General features: G+C 44.3%; 1 protein-coding gene across 2 annotated transcripts in view; it reads right to left on the bottom strand.

The window, feature by feature from the left end:
• The window catches only part of LOC135376027 (uncharacterized), a 58,676-nt gene extending 37,285 nt beyond the window's left edge, over positions 1-21,391 (bottom strand). For both annotated transcript variants that reach the window (XM_064608639.1, XM_064608640.1), the window contains exons 1-4: positions 21,053-21,391; positions 14,088-14,150; positions 12,915-13,066; positions 12,591-12,631 (exon numbers count right to left, since the gene is read on the bottom strand). In XM_064608639.1, the coding sequence (XP_064464709.1) occupies positions 12,591-12,631; positions 12,915-13,066; positions 14,088-14,150; positions 21,053-21,235 (439 nt within the window). In that variant the 5' untranslated portion in view covers positions 21,236-21,391. The remainder of the gene's footprint in view (positions 1-12,590; positions 12,632-12,914; positions 13,067-14,087; positions 14,151-21,052) is intronic.
• Positions 21,392-22,300: the final 909 nt, after the last annotated feature.

Below are 22,300 nucleotides of genomic sequence, written 5' to 3'. Positions count from 1 at the left end.
ACATACTAAAAAATCTCGAGGGTGTTTTTTTCGTATACAGGAGAAAATATTTTTTTGTAGTAGAGGGTATAGCGACCACAAAAAGAAAAGAAAAAGGCCAACAAAAAAAGCTGTTACCAAACTTCATCCACACGGGCGACTTCCTGTCTTTCGTTCTGACAGTGAAAACCCCGGAGCGGCATAGCTTTTGTAGCGAGGACAAGTCCTGAGCGTCCTATCATCAACTCGTGCACTCCAGTCCAAAAAATGTGTCCCAGTGCAGTGAATATGTCTCTAAACCCTATGGAACGTAATTTCAGTGGGGCTTTGAAACAACAGTGTTGGCACGAGACTGTCCTTTTAACCACTGAAGTCAGTAACGCACCTTTGGCTTCCATTTGAGCATCATTTATTCAATTGTTAGAACATTGCTACAGAATAAAGCAAATGTTGATATTCAAATAATATAAGCCACAAGTTTATTCGGTCTCACTGAGCTCATTGAGGAGATATGTAAAGTAAAAATAGTCTAGCTTTGGGATTAATTCTGAAAGAAACGAGTCATCCCGAGTGACTACCACAGTCTGTGTCTCCTTCGGACTGTACACAAACAAAACACCCCTGGACAGGTTGATAACATATAACTGGACTTGGATTTGAGTGTAGTAGCAATGTTGATTCCTTAGTGATACCTGTCCAGTACACAGCTCTAGATATTCTACCAAACATCGCGCACCATCTTCAAAAATAACGCTCCTGTGAAGTATGCTTCTACGTTCCCCACCTTACCGAATCCACAAAATAGACGCAACATTGCCATAGCTAGGAAAGCACGGCGGCACAACGCAGAAGTAGCCGTTCACTTGCTTTCGCTGGAAACAGCTGCGCCTATGGCCTGGCTGGCGCGAGACGGTAATTACTCCGCCACCGCGAGTGGCGCTGTACGCAGTGAACTTGCACGCCACCTGGCCGAGGCGTTTCACCCTATTGAGCTAAGCTAACACGCCTCTCCAGCGACTTTCGGGGTGCGTCATCTGAAGGGACGACAAACCAGCCACTCTCTCTCACTCATCCTCCTTTCACTCTTACATTTTTGCTCACTGATACACATATTCATACGACGGAAATCGACGCCAGCGGCACCTGTTGAACAAGAGATAAACTGATGTTCTGAGGCTGGAACAACATAGAAGGGACAGATACAAACAAAGCCTCAAATTGCCTAAGAAATCAACGGCGAAAGATGAAAGTCACTGAAAAAGTTAGCCAGCTGTAGGGATCGAACCCACATCTTCGGGATTACCGGTCCAGGGCTCTACCAATTGAGCTAAGCTAACACGCCTCTCCAGCGACTTTCGGGGTGCGTCATCTGAAGAGACGACAAACCAGCCACTCTCTCGCACTCATCCTCCTTTCACTCTTACATTTTTGCTCACCGATACACACATTCATACGACGGAAATCGATGCAAGGGGCACCTGTTGAACAACAGATAAACTGATGTTCTGAGGCTGGAACAACACAGAAAGGACATATACAAACAAAGCCTCAAATTGCCTAAGAAATCAATGACGAAAGATGAAAGTCACTGAAAAGGTTAGCCAGCTGTAGGGATCGAACCCACATCTTCTGGATTACCGGTCCAGGGCTCTACCAATTGAGCAAAGCTAACCTTCTTTCCTTTCGTTATAGGTGACCGTGGGACTGTATCGATTACGAGGAGGTGAGTTACAAAATGGAATACTATTCCAGCATTAACGTTGGAACAATACCAGCGTAATATTCACTTCGGTGTCTTTACAGGTTGTTTCCTGTCTCAACGGTCACACATACGCGTTCAAGATTGCAACTGCTTCTCACATGGAATTGGTGTCTGTTGCCACTTGTTGGACAATTGTTCCTCGGTCATTTCGTTTGAGGAACTGTCGTGTTCCGTGTTCGAAGTTTCGAGGATTGTGTGTTCGGCATTTGGAGGACTGCCTGGTGCATCGGATCATCGGATGGGTTGTCTGCCCGTGCAACGTGTGCTCCATATGTGTGTGTTGGGATTAGTGAACCGTGTATGCTTTCCATTCGGCAAAGGATTATGTACTGGATGCAATTTAAAGGTATGTGCAAGCCAATAAAATTTGGTGTTTCATGTTCGATGTGCTTGGAGCATTTTCTGCTTTTTCTTTTTTTGCGAAGCGTGGAGGTCATTTTTCTGTTAGGGAACTCGAGAGGCGCAATGTGTTTCGCGTATTAGGGGGTACAAGTAACCCTTCGATACGTCCGGTACACTGTGGCTCCTGGCGTCAGCAGGGATGTCGTACCGGTTGCTTCAGGGAGCATATGGCACCCGCAGCTCTCGCAGGCACCGCGTGCCCCTTGAAGACATCTGGCACCTTTTTTTAATAAAAATGTGCCAGTTGATCACACGGCAGCTATCCGTCACTGGGTTTAGAGTGTAGGCAACATTTTTGCATTTCAAATTGAAATTAGGAACTGAACGAACTTGAAGATGGCCACTAGCACCTTTGTAGTGCTACTGAACACTATCGAGACCAGGCCAGGTCAGAGCGAGAGCTCGGGCTGAGCGAGACAAGGCTATTTATTATTCGCGCCTTGATGTGATGGCGCTGGATATGCCGCCACACCTTCAAGTAACGGAGTAGTGCGAGAGGTCAGTGAAATAGTTGCTATCTGTATTTCATACTTTCATTTTATTCTATTTCTATTAGGATGGAATTAATCCGAAACAGGAAGGTTGAGAGGTGATCCCAAACATTTCTCTCTCCCAAGGCCACCGCGTACAAGCAGTATACCCAAGCAGCTCCTGCCTGCTCAGTGACATATATAAATGCTTTCAAACATGAGTAACCCGCACGCTTCTCTCCACCACTACGTGGACTTTTGCCTCTACTCCAGACTACTACTCCAGACTACGTGGTCTTTTGCAGTCCGGGATGAGTTCTACGCTATGGAGGGACGTGACGTTTAAAATTTCCAGCCAATAAACAGACTTCATTATCAGCTGTGAGGCGGATTGGTCCGTTTGCTTCTGTAGAAGTACATTTCGCCCTCCGTCGTTCTGAAATTCAGCGTCATGACATCTCTGACATCTCCGGCTCGACTAAACAATACTAAGCGCCCAATGCCGAGGCGAACGTCAATAGTTGGGCTGGCGCGATTCCCACCCGGTACCTCTCAGATACAACGTCACATGGGCAGCACACTAACCACTGAGCCACACGAGATGGTGACGCGATGCCGCGTGGTTCAATCCAAAGTACGTCAGCCCAGTCGTCCGAACCATTCGAAGGTGACCAAGACGACGACCATCGCTTACCTGAGATTCGGGAACTGTAGCGCCGTATATTCATTCGCGCTTGCGGTGTTCTGCGTGCTAGAAAACGTGGTGCAAGTGTGATAGCTAAATTGAATGCATTTCTTTTCCAGTTTGCTGTTTGAACCGTTTAGGGCTTGAATGTAATAGCATTAACATTCATCTAGTCAATTTCCGTAAGTGAAGTAAAATCATTCGTGGAACCCTTGATTATAATGGCAGTTCGGTTTCCGAAAGAACAGATCGACTGAGCTGGCTGTTTTAGTACAGAAAGGAACCGTACTAATAAAACACTGAAAAGAAACTCATTACTCTGGGAATTTTTATTGATTTCAGCAAAGCATTTGATTCGTTTTCACACAGGATACTATTACTAAAACTGTCGCGTTGTGGAATCCGGGGCCCGACACTTTCGCTGTCCTCGTCATATTTAGATAATAGGCATCAGAAGGTTGTCATTAATGTCTACTCTTCTGCACTGCAGCGCAAGGTAGCTTATTTGGTCCTTTGCTCTTTAGTGTTTATCATACCATATAGTTTATCATACATGCCGACGATGCGAGCATCTTTTTTCACGGTTCAGACCCTGACGGGATAGTCACACATGCAAATGAGGTACTGGAACGGGTAAAGTATTTGGCTGATCCTAACTGTTTGAACACTAACGCCAGTAGAACTAAGGCGGTTTTCTTCACGCAAAAACAAGTTCAGCCCTCAGTAAATCTTAAAATAGATAACACAGTTGCCGACATAGTAGGAAATCCAAAACTCTCGGTGTAACTTTTTCTTCTACACTACTACTTTCTTGGTCATTGATGACGTGCATTCCAAGGCATCGCGATTCTTTGGTTTTCTGTATAGATATCGTAAGCATCTAACCAAACGAGTTATGCCTACTTTAAAACTCATTATTGTACACACATTTTAACTACTGCTTCTTGGTATGGGAACAACGAAAATGTCCAACCTACATAGGTTGCTTGTGTTGCAAAATAAATTCCCCCGAACTTTGGATCGTCCACCATATAACCACACCACAACTGGTTTGTTTGAACGGTACTCGCTGATTATTGTTAATAACCCGTATCGATATAAACTTTTGTGTTATTACCGTACTGCTCATAAAACGTCCTTAGATAATATCTTATCACTAATTGACCTCAAAGAGCATAGTTATTCTTATAATAATCGCGCCAAGAGGTTTCGGCATATCCCCCGATGAGAATCAGATATGGTGAACAGAGTGTTCATATATATTGCCTTGCATCTTGAACGAGCCCCTATTGATTCATTTTGACAGTGTCAAAGAAAGATATTCATATTGCATGCATTTATAGTTTACCCTTCCACGGATGCTTTTCGTCTCGCTTAACCAATGTCATTTTGTACGGGAGCTGTGAACCCGTCAAGTCGTTACTGCGACTTTTTTTTTCAAGGCTCCAACCACGACTTAAAGTGGGAATAAAATTCATTCATTCATAATTGGTGAGGAAAGCCCCAAGTCAAAATGACGTCAAGTGAGATCACAGGGTGGAGCTAAAAAGCGACAGAGTGCATTGAATATGTCATCCACATCCAAGCGCCTTTCGGATTTCAGCGATAATAAGTACAGCGAGCTTTCACTGCATAAGTTGCGCTGATATAATGCAGAGAAATGCACACCTTGTTTTACTGCCCTTTAGAGCAGCATGGAAAGCGGGGAAAAAAAGTTCACTGCTTGACCGCGTTGAAATACCCAAAGACATTGCGTCCTATGCGAACGTTTGATTCCCCGCTCGCGCGAACCTCTCCGCTTAGTTTGCGCCACAGAGGCGCGAGACGTGACTGCAGTTCCTTTTCCTACGTTCGGCCTTCGACCAGAAAGGCGTTCTCTCCCCCTTACAGGGCTCGTCCCTTCAATCGACTATATCATGTTCCCAAAAGCAAGACGCATAAAAGCTTCTAATGCCTTATCATCAACCAGAGGCACCTAAACAGATCACCTTTCGCTCATCATCCGTCCAGAACACGCTCTGAACACAATAGAAGCGGCCGCAATGTCATTTCATGGCGTTCTGCGGCCGGCTATACGCCGGTGACGCCGCGTGAACTGGAGTCCGCGGCGATATGGGCTGGTTTGGAAATCCGCCACTGAGCATCCCAAATGGTCTGACCCTCCATAGACCACAATATGCGATGTGGCTTCGACCCCTTTTCAACAACCGTTCAAATTAGATACAGACAACGATGTGAGCCTATACAGTTTGAGCATCAGCGCCAATTTCGGAATTTCAGTAGTGGGCTGACCACCTCGGTAGCTCAGAGGCTAACGTGTTGACTGGCTGAGCCCAAGATCTGGTTCAAACCCGGCCGAGTGGGGCAGGAATGTGGGGGAGGGAACATTACAGTAGTAATTATACAACCCAAGCTTTACACAGAAAATCCATGGCAAGTATTGCACTTTTTACTTTCAATTATATTAAAATATTTTTACTTAAATTTTTTAAACTTTTAAATTGTGCAAAATCTAACTCAATGCAATACTTGACGTGGATTTTATATGTATAAACTTGGGTTGTAGAAAAAGAACTATATATAGAAAGGAAGCAGACAGTGGAAAAAAGTTATTTGAAAATCAACGACACAATCTAGAAGAAATCACGCCGGTGCGGGCGACTGGGGCACGACGGTTCCAGAGGCAACACACCAGATGGTGCCAGCATCGTAGCTCTCTGCGAGAAAGACAGAGAACAACAAAGTACTAGCGGCAAGTAAAAAATGGCAGCACTGCTCAACAAGTCTAGGCATGCAAGAGAAAAGGCCTAACCACAGCGTCACCACACAACACTACGCTAAACAAGTCCTAAACATGTGCGTACAGCGAGAAAAGGCTTAACACGAGCATGGGTAAAAAAACAAGGCAAACGTCGGTAAATCACTCACCTTTTTCTCCTGCGGCGACGGTGCGACTGCTCTATCCGAGAGCCACTCAGAAACTGAGAGGGCGCGGGGACTGGGTGTTAACTAAACTGGGTGTTAACTTAACTGGGTGTTAATTAACTGGGCGGAAAATTGGGTGTTAAAAATGACTTCTGTGCTGCCTTAAGAGATATAAACAGTGCGCCCGAACCGCGCCCCACGCGAGCCGCGCGCGGGGCCCGTTCTCGCTCTCGAGTGAGCGCACTGTTTTATCACTTAAACAGCAACAGAGCTGACATTGTAGTACCCTCGCAATAAATATTATATTCCGGCGACAGCAGAAATGTATTCAAAAAGGCTTCGGGTGTGTGTGTGTGTGTGTAAGGCCAGTCAAGGCGCGTTGATGGAGCGCAACTGCTCTGTTGGGTACCCAAACTTGCAGCCAGCGATGGTGAATGATTATTTGATTTGATTTTATTTAGAGTCATTATTGGCTCACCTATTTAGTGAAAGCCTATGAACACATGTTAAGTGGTTTAGTTTAAAAATGATGAGAGCTACAGTGTGTAGCGAATGATGTTCACATTTACACGTTCTACTCTATAGTATTCTTGCAAAATATATGAGTGCAAGAAAATGAAAGGAAAACGAAGTGAATTCACTCCTGTATAATGATCGCTGCGCAGAAGCACGGCACCGTTTTCTTCGTGGATGTATAGCGAACATGCATTCCTTTCTTTTTTTTGGTTCGCGCCGGCCGAGTGACGATATCCTATTACACCTGGAACGAAGACCTATTGTTTTGCGTTCGCATATATATATGTGCCTTCTTTTGACGATGGTAGGATGATTATTGATAGGATTGATGACAGGATCATTATTAGGACCTGAGGAATTAATATGGATTTATGTGGTTGTGAAAATAGACTGTGTTTGTGAGTGTGAAAATGTGAGTGTGTGTCTGTGTGTCTGTGTGCTGGGACCCCACTTGATAAGTAAGTGCTATCTGTTTGCCTTTTCGTTGCGACACGAGTGATACATTTATGTACTATCGCGTGAAATAGTTGTTTAAAAAATAAGGGCAGTCGCGTTTGCATTGCTATATCTAGGATATCTAGGATATCTAGGATAGGACGAGCGTTTTTAATGGAATTGCCTCGCGAACCTGGTGAAGTCTGTTTTGGGCAGGGTATTTTATGAATGCCCGACGCCGGTCCTGTTGTTGGAGTTTTGTTAGTATGTATCTGTCTGTGACTGACTTTATGGTATTAAGCTGTCGGAGTAGAAGTGACTTTCCCTGCTCGCTTTAGATAAATCGTGTGTCCTTTTCTGTGCTTTCTTCACGCAGGGACAATGCAAATGAGTATTTAGCATTATGCAATAATTATCTGATAGCAGAAATGAATGTCTTTGTCACAGTTTATTAGCCTGTGCCTCGTTATTTTATTTTGTTCTCTTTTCTCTAGCTATGCGAGCAGAAGTGCGTGTAATTTTTTGCTGCTCTTTTCTTATTTTCTCTACGTTTACGCAGAAGAAAGCCTCCTGGTAAAAGCTGAATATTGTTCTATCAGTGGAAGTGGGGTTGTTTGTTTGATTTTGTTGGGTGTTCGATATCTTGATGAAGTAAGCAGTGCTTAATTTTGCAGTCATGGTTTTTTGAGCAGAAATGCTGGTATCTGAGCACGGAGTAAAAAGTCCTATGTTTCTCTGCTCCCTAAGAAAATTTGTGCGTCATTTTCCAAGCAGACCGCGTTTAGTTTACGCGAAATAGAAAAATGAAGTTCCGTATGCTCTATGATTTTCGGTCGCAGGCTTAAGCCCTTTTCCCGATGAGCAGTATTTTGTATGCGATGTCGCATGTCTGAACTTGTTCAGTAGTGTTGCAATATTTACCCTTCACTAATATCTTTTTGCTGTCATGTTGTGCTAGCCGCGTAGCAATAAGCGGGGATTCTCCGAATATTCCTGAGCGGTTCGACCTAAGCTTTTTCCCTGCTTACTTAAGGAAATTTGTGTATCCCTGTCCTGTGCTTTCTTTACACAAGGGTAATGCGACTGGGTATGTGGCATTATGCAGGAATTATCTGGTGGCAGAGATACGGGTGTCTCTCAGTTTAATAGCGTGCGCTACGGTTTCTTGCAGTTACAGCTATTGGGACACAAATGCGTGTCAATGTTCGCATTTTTTTTCTTCTTTCACTGCTTTTACTCAGAATGTAGGTGAGGGGAAAAAGTAAGCATCTAGGTAGAGCAGGAGAAAGCCGCTCGGCAGAGGAAATTTTGTTTTTTGTTATATGTTTTTGAGTGTCAGTACTCACTTTGCTTGGTATGTTGATGGAGTAAGCTGTATGCAGTTATAAGTATTTGCGCAGAAATGCTGGTATGTGAGCGTGGAGGAGAAATTCCAATAAAGCACCACTCCTTGTGCATTCCTGAGCTGCTGTGTGTGCGGGCGTGCTTTTTTTCCTGGTTTACGACGTCATCATGGCATGTTGGGGCTTCTTTAGCAGTGTTGCAATTTTACCCGCCGCTATGATCTTGTTATATTGTGTTAGCCGCTTAGCGATGTCCGGTGACTCTGCTATTATTCCTGAGCACTCCGTCTTAAGCCTTTTCCCTTCCCGCTTAAAGGAATTTGTGTGCCCTCGTCCTGTGCTTTCTTTACGAAGGGACAATGAGGCTGTGTATGTAGCATTATGCAAGAATTATCTGATACCAGACATGAGTGTCTTTTTTTTAGTTTATTAGCATATGCTTCAGTTTTTGAAGCCAAGCACAAGTGTGCGCAATTTTTGCTGCTCTTTCCTCAAATCACTGCTTTTGCGCAGAAGAAAGTCGCATGCTAAAGCTGAGTAGTGCGTTTCTCTGCTTGTTTGTTAGATGTTGTTAGGAGCTCGGTATGTTGAAGTAGTAAGCTGTTATAGGTATTCGTGCAGAAACGCTTGCATCTGAGCGCAGGATAGGAATTCCTGAAGCACGGCACCCTCAGTGTAAATTAATTATTTTGGATGTGAGTCTGTTTCACTGCATGACAAGGCTGAAATGGGAAGAGAGAAAAAATTGGAGTGCTTCATTAATAGCGATGCACCTAATAGGCCAATTATAGTTTCCATAGAAAGTAGAATTTTAATAGGCTCCTAAAATTATAGTTTTGTTGTAGTTTTTCTAAACTGCAATGAAATGATCATTAATATGGTGGGAATGCAATCATGTTCCCGTAAAGGCGTTGTGTCTAGTCCTCCGTCGAGCGCGAATAGGACTTTGCCCCCGGCTTTCGCGCCTTTTTGCTCGCAGGTGTAGCCTCAGACAACGAATGTGTGACCATAGAAAGGGTCATGTATTACACAAACCTGGTTATGATATTGAGTGGTCTCACTTATTATTTTAAAAGGGCAGTGGTAGTTTACTGGTGTTGTGATTCTAATGACCATGATGAGCCTTTGGGGGTGAAAATCGCTAATATGCATGGTGTTTTTTTTGTGTTGAATTTTGTTGTGAAAATGAACGTTATTAACAGTCGGACAAAGGAAATAACCTTGCGATTCAATAAAGAATAGGAGTGTTTGTCTTTGCCACTGTCTTCTTCAGGCAGGATGTGATGATGTCATGCAGTCTGTAGCAATGCATTGACCGTTACTGGAAAAAAGTGTAGCAATCGAAAAATGGTGTGTGTTGTCCTGGACGGATTTATGATCAGCACTGTTTTTGAATAAGAGGAGTCCGTGTGCTTAGAAATACTTTGATGCTGGTTTTCTTCTTTGTTCAAGTGTTTCTCTTTGCTTCCCCCCCCCCTTGTTGTTTGACAAACATGCGCTGACATGCCCTGACCTGTTCTGTCATGTTTTCCTTCTACATGTAGTTTTTTTCAGAACGAACATTCTTGACCATGTCGATAGTGCTGTCTTGAATGGGAGTAGTGCTATCCTAAATAATTTTGCGATTCATTTAGTTCAGAGAGTAACCAGACGGGGGACAGGTGCATGGCTTTATCCAGTCGAGGAACAAAGCGACATTATTCAGTTAGCTGCCTGGCTCTCGGAAAGGATGGACATGTCTCGATTAGCTCATTGTATGTAGCCATTGTAGGTGTTAGGATATTTTGTTCTTTTGCAAGTCTAATTTAGTAAGACTTTGGTAATGAAATGCTTAATTCCTACAATCACCTCTCATGTATGGTGTTTTTCTGCGATAGATCCCAATGCAATCATTATAGTAGAATAAAGGAAATTGGGATAGTGATTCAATAAATAACAGGTCCCCTGTCTAGAGCGTACGCGTCCTCGAGCCACGCAGCTGCATGATGACGTATACCGCAGCACTATTGCTTCACGTGGACCCCGTTCAGAGGAGCATTAGTGAAAAAAAAAACAGTGTAGGCCTGAGACAATAGGATGACGTCACGACCAATGAGCATAGCCTGCAGGGGGTGCAGGGATTCACTCTTCGACACTGACGGGTGTGGACGCATTAATTATGTTCCTAGCAATTCGTTGGCCGTTAGTGGAAGGGCGTAGCTTCGGTGGGGTTCTGTCTGCTTCAGATGGGGTGCCGATGTGTTGTTCATCACTGCTGAATCGTGCATTTTGTGTCGAACGGATTTACAATGAGGGAATGTAGTGTACGTGTCCGATGGTGGTGAGTGTTCACTCTGTTCAAGTGTTTTTCTGTGTTTGCTTTCCTCTGTTGCCCGGCAGTTGTGCGATTTGTCCTGACATGCCCCGACATGCATGCTTTCCTTTGTTGACGCTTTGTATTTTTTTCTTTTGACAAGGAACATTCTAGTCTTGACGATGTCGATAGTGCTAGGCTGAATGGGAATAGTGCTATTCTTAATAATTTTGCGATTAAATTAGTTCAGAAATCAACCGCAAGAGGGACAGATGCATGACTTTATAGAGGAGAAAAAGCATTACGATTCAGTTCCGTGCTTGGCTGTCGGATGGAGTAGGCGCATAGTTATGCGCTCCTTGTTACCCGTACTCTGTGTTGATTTGTTGAGTGTCTAGTCCTCTTCTTAGCCATTGATGGAGTTACGTTTTAGGATATTTTCTTCTTTTGCAAGTCTAATTTAGTTAGACTTTGGAATTCCTACAATCACCTCTTATGTATTGTGTTTTTCTGCAACAGTTCCCTATGCAATCGTTATAGTAGAATAAAGGACATAATCTTGGGCTAGTGATTCAATAAATAACAGGTCCCGTCTAGAACGTACGCGTCCTTGAGCCACGCAGCTGCGTGATGACGTAATACCGCGACACTATTGTTTCAGGTGGACCTTGTCCAGAGTAGTATTACTGAAAAAAAAACAGTGTAGCCCTGAGACAATAGGATGACGTCACGACCAATGAGCAACGCAAGAAGAGGGCGCAGGAATGCTCTTCGCTCTTAGCCTCTCGTAGGTGGTCACCGCGGAGGGCGCTAAGGTCGCGCGGGTATGCGTAGCTGCCGCGGCGCGGCGTCCCAGTCAGTTGCTCGCTGGCTCTCGCGGAGAGGAGACGTTCGCTCGGTTGCTCCGCAGTCGCCGCGCCCGCTCAGTTTCTGCCTGGCTCTCGGATGGATGGCTCTCTCATCATCGCCGCAGGGGAAAAAGGTCAGTGATTTACCGATGTTTGAGAGTTCTTTTAACGTGCTCGTGTTAAGGCTTTTCTCGCCTTACGCGCATGTTTAGACTTGTTTAGCTGTGTCCAGTACCAAGCCTGTTGACTCTCGTTTACAGTCGTGTGGCTAGTGGTTCCCGCCTTGTGTTAGCCGCGTAGTGTTGTGCGGTGACGCTGTGGTTAGGCCTTTTCCCTCGCATGCCTAGACTTGTTGAGCAGTGCTGCCATTTTTACGTGCCGCTAGTACTTTGTTGTTTTGTCTTTCTCGCATAGAGCGACGATGCTGGCACCATCTGGTGTGACGCCTTGCAACTAGGTGGCTACCTGCCTCTGCAACCGTCATGGCTCAGTCGCCCGCACTGGCGTGGTTTCTTCAAAATGGCGTTGTTGATTTTCAAATAAATTAGTTCTCACTGTCTGCTTCCTTTCTATCTAGTTTTTTTTTCTACAACCCGACTTTTACATAGAAAATCCACGTCAAGTATTGCATTGAGTTAGATTTTGCACAATTTAAAAATATTCAAAATTTTAAATTTAAAATCATTTAAAGTAAAAAGTGCAAAACTTGCCGCGGATTTTCTGTGTAAAACTTGGGTTGTATAATTAATTGTTGTATAGTTAATTGGTTGCAATAATTATTAGTTCTCACTGCCTATAGCACCATGCGTCGGAGGTCGGGATGCCCAATATGTCGCCGTATTATAGGCCGCCAAGCCCTACATGTAACATAATTGGCCCAATGTTGTCCCTGCTAAGGTGTGGTTATTACTTGCTCTGCCTTGTATACTTACCCCAACTAGTCTGTTGAGAACCTTCCTTGCTGAGGAGCTTTCTGAAAACGACACACGTTAAGTTTCGATGGAGCCATTTTGATGACCATTAGCTGACTTTCGCACTGAAGATCGGAACGATAGCAGCACACCAGCAGAATATATAAACAGAACTATAGCTTTGGTGAAAACCTAGATAGTAAGCACGTTGAACAATGGGCAACTGTTTATGCTAAAACACATTCTCTTGCATTCGGCGTGAAACGACTTGCATTGAATTTTCTTGTAAGGGGTCTGCGATCTAGGAGAGGCATCTTGCGTCGTGTGTTATTCCCTCGAACTCACCTCGTAAATACGTAGACGATGTCGGACTCGTTGACCCCAGGGTATTCAACTATTCTTCCCTTAAGTCTCTCAGAGGTTCTCTCTGAGTCAATTGACTGAAACTGTCTCCCAGGAATTTCCACGAGGTGGTTTCTTTCCTGTTCCTCATTCAGCTGGAAATACACACGGTTAACAAAGTCATGCATGTGTCCCTATGTCATGAAATTCCGTTGCTTTCAATATTTATCATCATCAGTGCCGCCAGTGTGGTCGCTCCGTGACTTAGGCTCAGATTTTTTAATGGGACTGTCCTTCCGCTGCTTTCGTTTTTTTCCTGAGGAACCCACAAAGCTACTCTCGACAGAAGGTAGTCTTCTTTACCTAGTTGAACTCGGCTTCAGTTTTTCTGAACTGCTTCCAGCAGTGAGTCTGATTGCAAGAGTACAGAGCATAACTTTACTAACCGCGGCTTAAAGACAAGCCATCGTCCTATATTTTGAACCTAAAAATGTTTAGAATTGCACTACATGGGTTTGAGAATGGACGATTGCAAGAAATCAGAGTGCTGAATGAAGCACGCGTTGCGCCATGGGAGCTTATTGAACTGAGAAAGACAGAATTGCCGATTGTGTTTCATTTTCGATGACTTTGACACGTGTTAACTTTCACGTAGTAAGGATACCCAAGCTATATCCACTCGGTGTATGCTGTCAAATGTAGCAACATGAACACTAATACGCCATAACAGATGAGGCAGTGGTCCTGCTTGAGCCAATAATGACCTACAAGGCCCTGCTGTAAAACAAGAAAACCGATAGCGTGTCGACGGAAGGCGAGACTTGAAACGAAATGTAGCTCATCAGCAACATTTGTAAATGCGGCCCTGTAGTGTCTGCGAAAGTAATACCAAAGGGGAAGGACTGTCTGAAACTGGGTGGGTTCTCTGTCGGAGCGAAACACGGGTCGGAAACGAAAGTAGCCTTATTTTTGCCCATTAATGATGTACTGAATTTGAAACACAGAACACTGCGATATCAACGCCCTTGCAAACATGTTCCAATAATTTGTTGCTGCTATGAAATTGCCTTGCCCTCAACCTGGTTTCATGACAGGACCTTGGCTCAGTGGTTGCCCTCTGTATGAATAGGCCCACTAATGCTAATGCATGTCTGGAAGCCGAGTATAAAATCGTACCACATAGGTGTCGTATACTTTCATCTTCAGCTTGATGTTATTTTCTGCAAAGGCTGCATTGATCTGGAACATAGGAAGAGAGATAGACAGTGTCCGTTAATTCGTATATTATGCAGTGTTTTTGCCATACCCGTCGAATTTTGTCATACGCGTCGAAATTCGTAGATTCGAGCTTCGTAGATTACATAGCGGTAAAAATTACAGAAAAGAATTACCTTCGTCCAAGAATAAGTTCCAACAACATCGTATAGTGTGGCTAATGGCGAGTTCCACGCAGAGCGAAAATCATTTTTCCAACCATTGGGTGGGGTTTAAGCAGTGTTGTACAGCTTGGGGAAAAGAGTGCACGGGACAGCACCGTGCCGCATGTCTACATTGCAGTGACATCAAAACAGGAAACAAGGGCGGACACACATACTGATACATGAATAGAATAGTCAGTCACCCGTTTTTGACTGGGAGGTGTTGGGGTCGAATCCTACCGCCGACTGTTCTGTCTGAGGTTTTCCCGGGGTTTTCCTGAGACTTTCCAGTTCCCCCTGAAGTCGGCCCAGCACGCATAGTAACTCCCCTGCCCCCAACTTCTTTATGCTATTCCCTGTTCACCGGTCCACATCTGTACGCCGCTCATAGCCACAGTTGCTTCGCGGCGCTAACACGGAACAACAAAAAAGTTTCATATTCGACCTCTTCCTGGTATAATGCAGACGACCTCTGCGATGAAGACATGCGCCAGTGCCGTGCATGTCAACTATTGTCTCAAGCTGTACATGGCAGTACCGGACATGGACATATACAGTGGTGGCTCTGTGTTCAGTTTGTGAGTAGAGATCTCGCAACGTTGCAACATTTTCCGCTGCAAATATGGGTAGCTGTGGGCTCTCTCAGCGACTTTCTGCAAAGCACATAACTGAAAAACAGCAATGAAGCTTCCTTTTGAAGCTTGAACTTTCGCGTGTTGACCACGAGAAAGCTTTTAATTACGTTTTGGAATGCCCGTTATCATTTTTGAATTGTCCTCTACTAGTTGACCTGATTTTTCCGGGTGAACCGAGGTGTACCTCATCTACTTCATAATATGGAAAATACGGGGCACCCAGGACTAACGCGATGGCAATCCTTGAACTTCAACAAAACAAAACAAATAAAATGCGAGGACACCTTGAAATTGCGTGTAATGCTTTGCCAATATGGGTCAAATGTAGGAGCTTACTAGAGAGGATAACGCGCTGCGGGTTTGGCATTAAAGAGGCCATGAAATGGTTAACGCGAAATCTAAGTACTCTGCAGGAAATCGTTCTCATGATCCATAACTATCGTACGACACGATCGACATTTACCCGTATTCAGTACAATGGAGGCGCAGTTACCAGGCAAAAAAAAAAAAAAAAATAGCGGTGCGTGACAGCCGGATAGATGCCTTCGAAACACCAGCTGAACAGCTGGCTAACCTTTTCAGCGAGTTTCAACTTTCATCGTTGATTTCTTTGTTCATGTGGTCTCTGTAAATCTTTGTTCCTGCTCTTGTTAATATTGTACTGTTATTAAATTACTAAGGTTAAACATTTCCCTATGTATTCCGTCATCGCTCTTAGACTTGTTGCGGCGAATCACCTCATCCCATTGTCATTCATGTAGTCGTTCTTAGGCAACTAATAAATCAATGAATGCATTTCAAGGTTGCATAATACGGCAACTGTTCACCTTCAACCGGGAAACCAAGTAAGTGGTCATTTTTATCCTGTGGTTTATCCCAGATGCCCTAAATCACCATTTTCCGGTTGCTACAGCAGATGCTATGCCCGAGAACACGCACGATCCTCATGACGTCCTCACAGTGTCATCATGTATCGAGCTGTATCCCCAGAACGTCCTAGGGATAACGCTCGTGGACTGTTCTTGAAGAGTAATTCAGATTCGTCCTGTGCCCGCCCCTATAGGTGGATAGCGGGGCGAGTAATGATACTTCGTTTAATTTACATGCTCAGACTCCCTAACACATTTGTTCTGTTTTGCTTTTTCCGGCCGATCCTGAGACATGATAGACATTTCTCTTAAATAAAGAGTATTCCAACGTACAACTCTCTGGCTTCAAAAAGGATGACTGAGGATACATGGAGCATTTCTCGTGGAAAGGACAGCAACGCGCGGTTATGTTGCACTGCAAGAAACATAGACATAGTGATCCAGAGCTAATACTTCGATCAATTCCTCGCTTCGAGTATTTCTTTTTTCTTTTCGTAATCGAAAGAAACATGTACAGCTCACCCTTGGTTTTGTGTCGCAGGCGAGCAGGCACTCGAATTTACGGTTGGTCGAGTTCTAAGCAATTAATAGGATCTGTTTTGGCTTCGGAAGAGAATAACACTGAAAACACCACTTGGCGCTTGTTTCTGTGTGACTCCTTGCTGCCCGTCCTGTAAAACTTTGCAGCACTTTTTGCACCTTATTCCTTTTTATTTTATTCGACAGAAGGACATGTCTCGTTCGGGTGACACTCATGAATTTTTGAATTGTGTGAGCGAGAGGTTACTACAATCTGTTAAGGGAAGGGAGGAGAGCGTAGCGTGAGCCTGGGAGAGGAGATGGTAGGGTTACCGTAGTGCATGCGTTATCCCATAAACCTAAGAAGATTAGTCAGGAGCAGGACGCGTCAGTGGTGCAGGCTTCATAGACGGTGTCGAGTTTTTAACGCCCGTGTTGCGGGAAGAAGCATGCAGGGGATTTTGTTTAGTGCAGAACAGTAGTAGTGTACTAGATACAACTGTCGTGTGGATGATGCCATATTGGCCCGCTGCGAGGTGGGTGAATGACAGATTAAGAGAGCATGCGCTTGGGGTTCGGTCGGCCCAGTCTGGCCATTGCGTAGTTCACTGTGCCGCTGCACCTGTGAGCCGGATTGTTGTATGACCTTCAGCGTTCTCAACGACTCTCTAGCGTTTGTTAGAAACGTATTACGTACACGATTCGTTAGAAGTAGAAATATTTCTCAGAGAACCGAGAGGATGGCGGGTGAAGATCAACGGCATGTGTTAATGAAGGAGTCTCTCTCCAGTGGGTACGACTGTAATATCAGCTTCCAGGGCTGTGTTACCTGTTACTTTCGACAATACCAAAGCCATGTAGGTACCGCAATACGTGTTTGAGCGCGCCCGCAGACCGTGTATCACCAGAAGCACAACCGGAACCATGTGGACTCGGATTGGATTAGATAAATAGCGTAGTATGGCTTGAACTGACTCGATAGTCGACAAAGCCACTGTTGTTAGGTGGACGCGTGAGCTAGGGTATCGCAAGTGCAAGCACGCACTTCTGTTTTAGTATTGTTGCTGTTCAATATGGGGGGATAATTGGTGCACAGCGGCGCAGGAAATTAAATATTTTGACTTTTTTTAACAGGATGTGGGAGGACATCGCCCGGGCGCAAAAATGCGCAATCGGCTCAGAAATCATACCCCTGCAAATATGTCTGCAAAAATGGTCAAGAGATATGGAGCGGGGAGAGGAAGTCGCATAGACAGCTCTTCAGAAGAGAATATGTCGGCCGATATGTGATTCATTGAACTGTTAGAAATGAACAAAACACGGAAGAAAACTCCGCACCAGACAAGGTTGTTTTACGGTTTTGTTTTTCGCTTCCCTTATGGTACAGTTATTCCCCGAATGTTGAAGTAGAAAGAATAATCTAGTGCAGAGAGGGAAATCTGCGGAACATTCAATTAGGACAGAATAAAAAGACAAACGAAGTCGCGAAGCACCCGGGGCGAGGACCACAGAGAGACTGACACAACCTGCCTGACACAACCTGCCGTCGACACAATCGCCAATGCTATGCGGAATTTTTTTTCATTTCATTTCATTTATTTCACCTTAAATGCCCATGCGGGCTTTACATAAGGGAGTGGATAAATTGACAAAATATGAACATTTACAAACATGATGCAAACCTGAATTTACATGAAAAAAGAAAAATAATAATTCAAAATAAATGAGAGCCACAAAAAGTACACCGTACATAATAAGCCATTAATGCAAAAAAAATATGAATCCAAAAGTGAACATCGTAGTAAAAACACATTAGCAAAGGAGATATGATGACAACTGTGAGCCAAATGAAGCACTGTCCTGATATGTTTAATAGTGATTCGGGTAGACCATTCCATTCGCTTATTGCGAGAGACAGAAATGAGTTAGAGTAAGCTAATGTTCTGCATTGAGGACGTCTTATTTTGTATGGATGATCAATGCGAGATGACACGTAGTCAGGCGGTGTTATGAGGATGTCCTTAAGGAATGGAAGGTGATGGTAAATTCTGTGCAGTAGTGTGAGACGTGCGACCTTGCGACGGATGTTAAGTAGAGATAACTGAAGACTAGATTTCATTTCTGTTATGCTGGAATGACGAGAATAATTAGAGCATATGAAGCGACAGGCATGGTTTTGAACACTCTCGAGCTCACGCGAAAGATAGTCTTGGTGAGGGTTCCAGATGGATGAGGCATATTCTAACTTACTGCGGATGAGTGATTCGTAAGCCACTTTCTTTACTGTGATGGGAGCATGTTTAAGATTGCGCCTGAGATCGCCGAGGGTTCTGTTAGCGTTGGCGGTGAGCTTGGTTATGTGTTCCTTCCAGGACATATCAGAGGTGAAGGTGATTCCAAGATAAGTTAAGGAGGTTACGGACTCAATGGGGAGGTCGTTAATGTAATAAGCAAAGCTAGGAACGTTTTCTCGTAAAATGAACGACCTTGCACTTCGAGCTGTTTAGTTTCATTTGCCATCCGGAACACCAGTTCTGAACGCGGCGAAGGTCGTCCTGAAGCAGTGATTGATCGGAGGAGTTAAGATATTTTTCTGTAAATGACACAGTCGTCGGCAAATAGACAGACCATCAGGTAGATCGTTAATGAAGATCAAAAAGAGGAGTGGGCCCAAGACAGTTCCGTGGGACGCCTGAGATAACGCGTGACCCAGGGGAAGAGCAATTATTGACAGATGTGTATTCATGTCTGTCATGGAAATCGCGAATCCAAGCAACGACGGGCGGGTTTATACGTAGGCGGGCTAACGTGTAAAGTAATCGTTCATGAGGCACACGATCAAAGGCCTTGAAAAAGTCTATAAAAATGGCGTCAGTTAGGCAGTTATGATCCATGTTGGAAAGTAGATTATTAGAAAAGCTAGATAATTGTGTCTCACACGAGAAATTTTTGCGGAATCCGTGTTGGAATGGTGAGAGAAGGTTATTAGTTTCCAAGAATGATATTAGGTTTGAAAATAGGACGTGTTTCATTATTTTTGAACAGACATTAGTAAGGCGAATGGGACGATAGTTCGTCAGCTGGTTACGTTCGCCAGATTTAAAGATCGGGGCGAGCTTGCCTACCTTGCAGTCGCTGGGCACGGCTTCAGTTAGTAATGATTGGGAGAAAATGAGGGACAGGAAGCTACTGCAGGGGTTTTTAATGCTGTTGAGTACTTTTGCGTTAATGTCGTCAATACCTGCGGCAGAGGGCTTTAATCTGTCAATGATATTCACTATTCCATCAGCATTAATCACGACGGGTGGCATCATTTCATGAGTAAGAGGAGGGAGAGACGGCACAGAAGACGCGTCCTCACGCGTAAATACAGAAGCAAAGAACTTATTAAATGCAAGAGTTTTTGTTTGTTTGTCGATGGTCTCATGGCAAACAGTACTCGTGTTAGTCTACATGACCGGAAACTTAGATGATGAAGGTAGACATCGGAGTTTCTGCATTTCTCGCTTCGTTTATGGTCAGGAAGCCGGTCATTAAGACAGCGGGAAGTCAGTTGCACATATATCGTCCTACAGGAGAAAGGGTGTAGAGTAGACGGCATTCTTGCAGTGCGGCATATACCGGTTGTTTCACGAAGGTCTCCAGGCTGGATAGTTCGTAAAGAGGTGGGGCCATCGAAGAAATTTCTTTTTCGTAAACATGCTTGGGACATGGGTCATCAACTGAGTCGTGAGCGGATCATATGGACACGCTCACTAAGTAGTCAATCATCCTAATTTTTAAAGTTTACTTTGCACGCATTCAAGACAACTGTTTCCCGTATCGGCACCTTCAGCGAAACATATTCAAAGAAACAAAAAACAAACGTGTCACGTTCATATACAATGCCAAGCATAGCAATGCGTATCTTGCTGCTGTTCCTAATCTTCCGTCGCCCCGTGTTATGTACTAATCGGATGAACACGACATAGACAGCCGGATAGCTGATTGAAAGAGCACATTGGTGCACTACTCCGCGCAAGAAATATGTAAACCGAAACCGATTAATTGCTCGAAAAAGTCCTATGCGTCGACGAGTTTTTTTTTTTACGAATGTTTCTCGCTGAAGGTCCCCATACATAAAACAGATATACCGTAGGTGTGTGAAATAAAATTGAAAAATGGGATGTGTATTTTATTCGTGAGAGTATGCAAATGAGCCGCTCACAACTCAGTTCACGGCAGATGTCTTAACCAAAAAGAAAGGTCCGCTTTGGTGTTTACGAATTATTCAGCCGAGGTCCTTTCGTTAAACACCCTGTAGAGCAGACGCATCCCTGCTACACCTGACTTTAGGTACTCTGGTGTTTTTTTGCATAGTGGAGGGCGCGTATTTGGCTGGGTAATCACCATCATCATCATGATCAAATCAAGTTGTTTTCCTGAAACGGTAGGACAAGCAGGACAATCACCCAGCAAGTAGAATGCATCCTAGTGGATGAATTCGGGACAAGTTCATTTTGTTGAGTTTGGGGTCCGGTGAACCTCAGGAAGTGGACTCAATCAAGTATTTCGTATCCATTTGCTTAAAAAAAGTACAGAGTTCTATAGCTTTCACAGCAAGCTCTATCATGAAGACAACCTCTCCCACAATGTGAGAAACATACCTTCTCTCTACACATTCCCACCATACGCAGTACGTACATCTATTTCACACTTACCATGTTAAGCTGGCTTTGTGCATATATCAGGAATTGTTCCTTCGATATCGTACTGTAGCTGCGGTCACCGACGAAGAGGACTGTGATCGGACGCGTTTCAGCCAGTTTAGTCAGTTCTTCGTCGGTCAGGGGACGCCTTGTAGCTGTAATTGAATATGAAAGCATCAGTGGCACTCTGCTCATATTTACGTGTTACTCTAGCTCCTATTTGTTTGTCATGTTGAAGGTTAAGTGCGCCTCGTGAAATGGATTCAATGGGAACTGTGTGGGGCCAACGTGCATAAACAGTTGTACAGCAGCACAACATTTGTACTCTCCCGCCATTGGTGCAGGATTCGTTCTTATGCAGATATTAGGATTTTTATGACCGGAAGTGAATTATGAGTTAAAATAAAATTTGGTATGAGTTACATTGATGCGTTAATTTGATGGAACGGACTACAGCTAATCGATATCGATTTCTATTGCCAAATAGTAATTTTTCAGTTCATTCACTTTTTGCCATCGTCTTACCAAGTGATCGGTATGTTTTGCGTCTAAAGGCGCATAACGGGTGGAGTGGTGCTAGCCGGCGATACTGAATGGTGCGCGTTCCCAACCCGCGCACGTCAAAGAGAGAGACAGTATGGGTGTAGTGGCACGAAAGCGGTAAAGGGAAAAGAGCGCCATAACTATGGTGAGTGTGTGAGAGATGAGGATAAGAGAGAGAGGGGAGGATGACGATAACAAGTGAGTGCGGCAGTTAAAAGCTATCTACAATTATGAGCAATGAGATGATCCAGGATAACAGATTTACATGATGAGTTAGATGACAAAGACTAAAAGCGGGGCAATGCTGAACATCTACATCTGACACGAGTCAGTACGACTGAGATTTTCGAGTTTGGAACCGCACTGCGAATAACTTCATTTTAATGAATACTATCAGTCAAAGTTCCTTGCTTCATCTGCTACTGCAGACGTTCGTGTGCTACTCAGTCTGTGCAAGCATCTGCTGGGACTTCGAGGCTCTTTGTGCAACGGACTTTTGGCCTTTAGCCGGAAGAGATGCCTTCACGTGTGCCTCCTTCATTTTTGGAAACACGCCAGTTGTCGATTGGACAATTCGTAGCGATTCTAGGGAGCACAGAGTGTCACGGTTCGAGTCTCGTTGATCCGTCCGCAAGTGATGAGAGAAGTCCCATCGAATATTTCCAACAGACGTAACCGGGCATTAAAAAAACGTGTAAAACTTTGAAGACGAAACGC

Source organism: Ornithodoros turicata, unplaced genomic scaffold (genome assembly GCF_037126465.1).
Source record: "Ornithodoros turicata isolate Travis unplaced genomic scaffold, ASM3712646v1 ctg00000979.1, whole genome shotgun sequence".
NCBI classification, from domain to species: Eukaryota; Metazoa; Arthropoda; class Arachnida; order Ixodida; family Argasidae; genus Ornithodoros; species Ornithodoros turicata.
The sequence above is the reverse complement of the archived record's forward strand: the minus strand, read 5'-3'. Positions and strand labels throughout refer to the sequence as shown.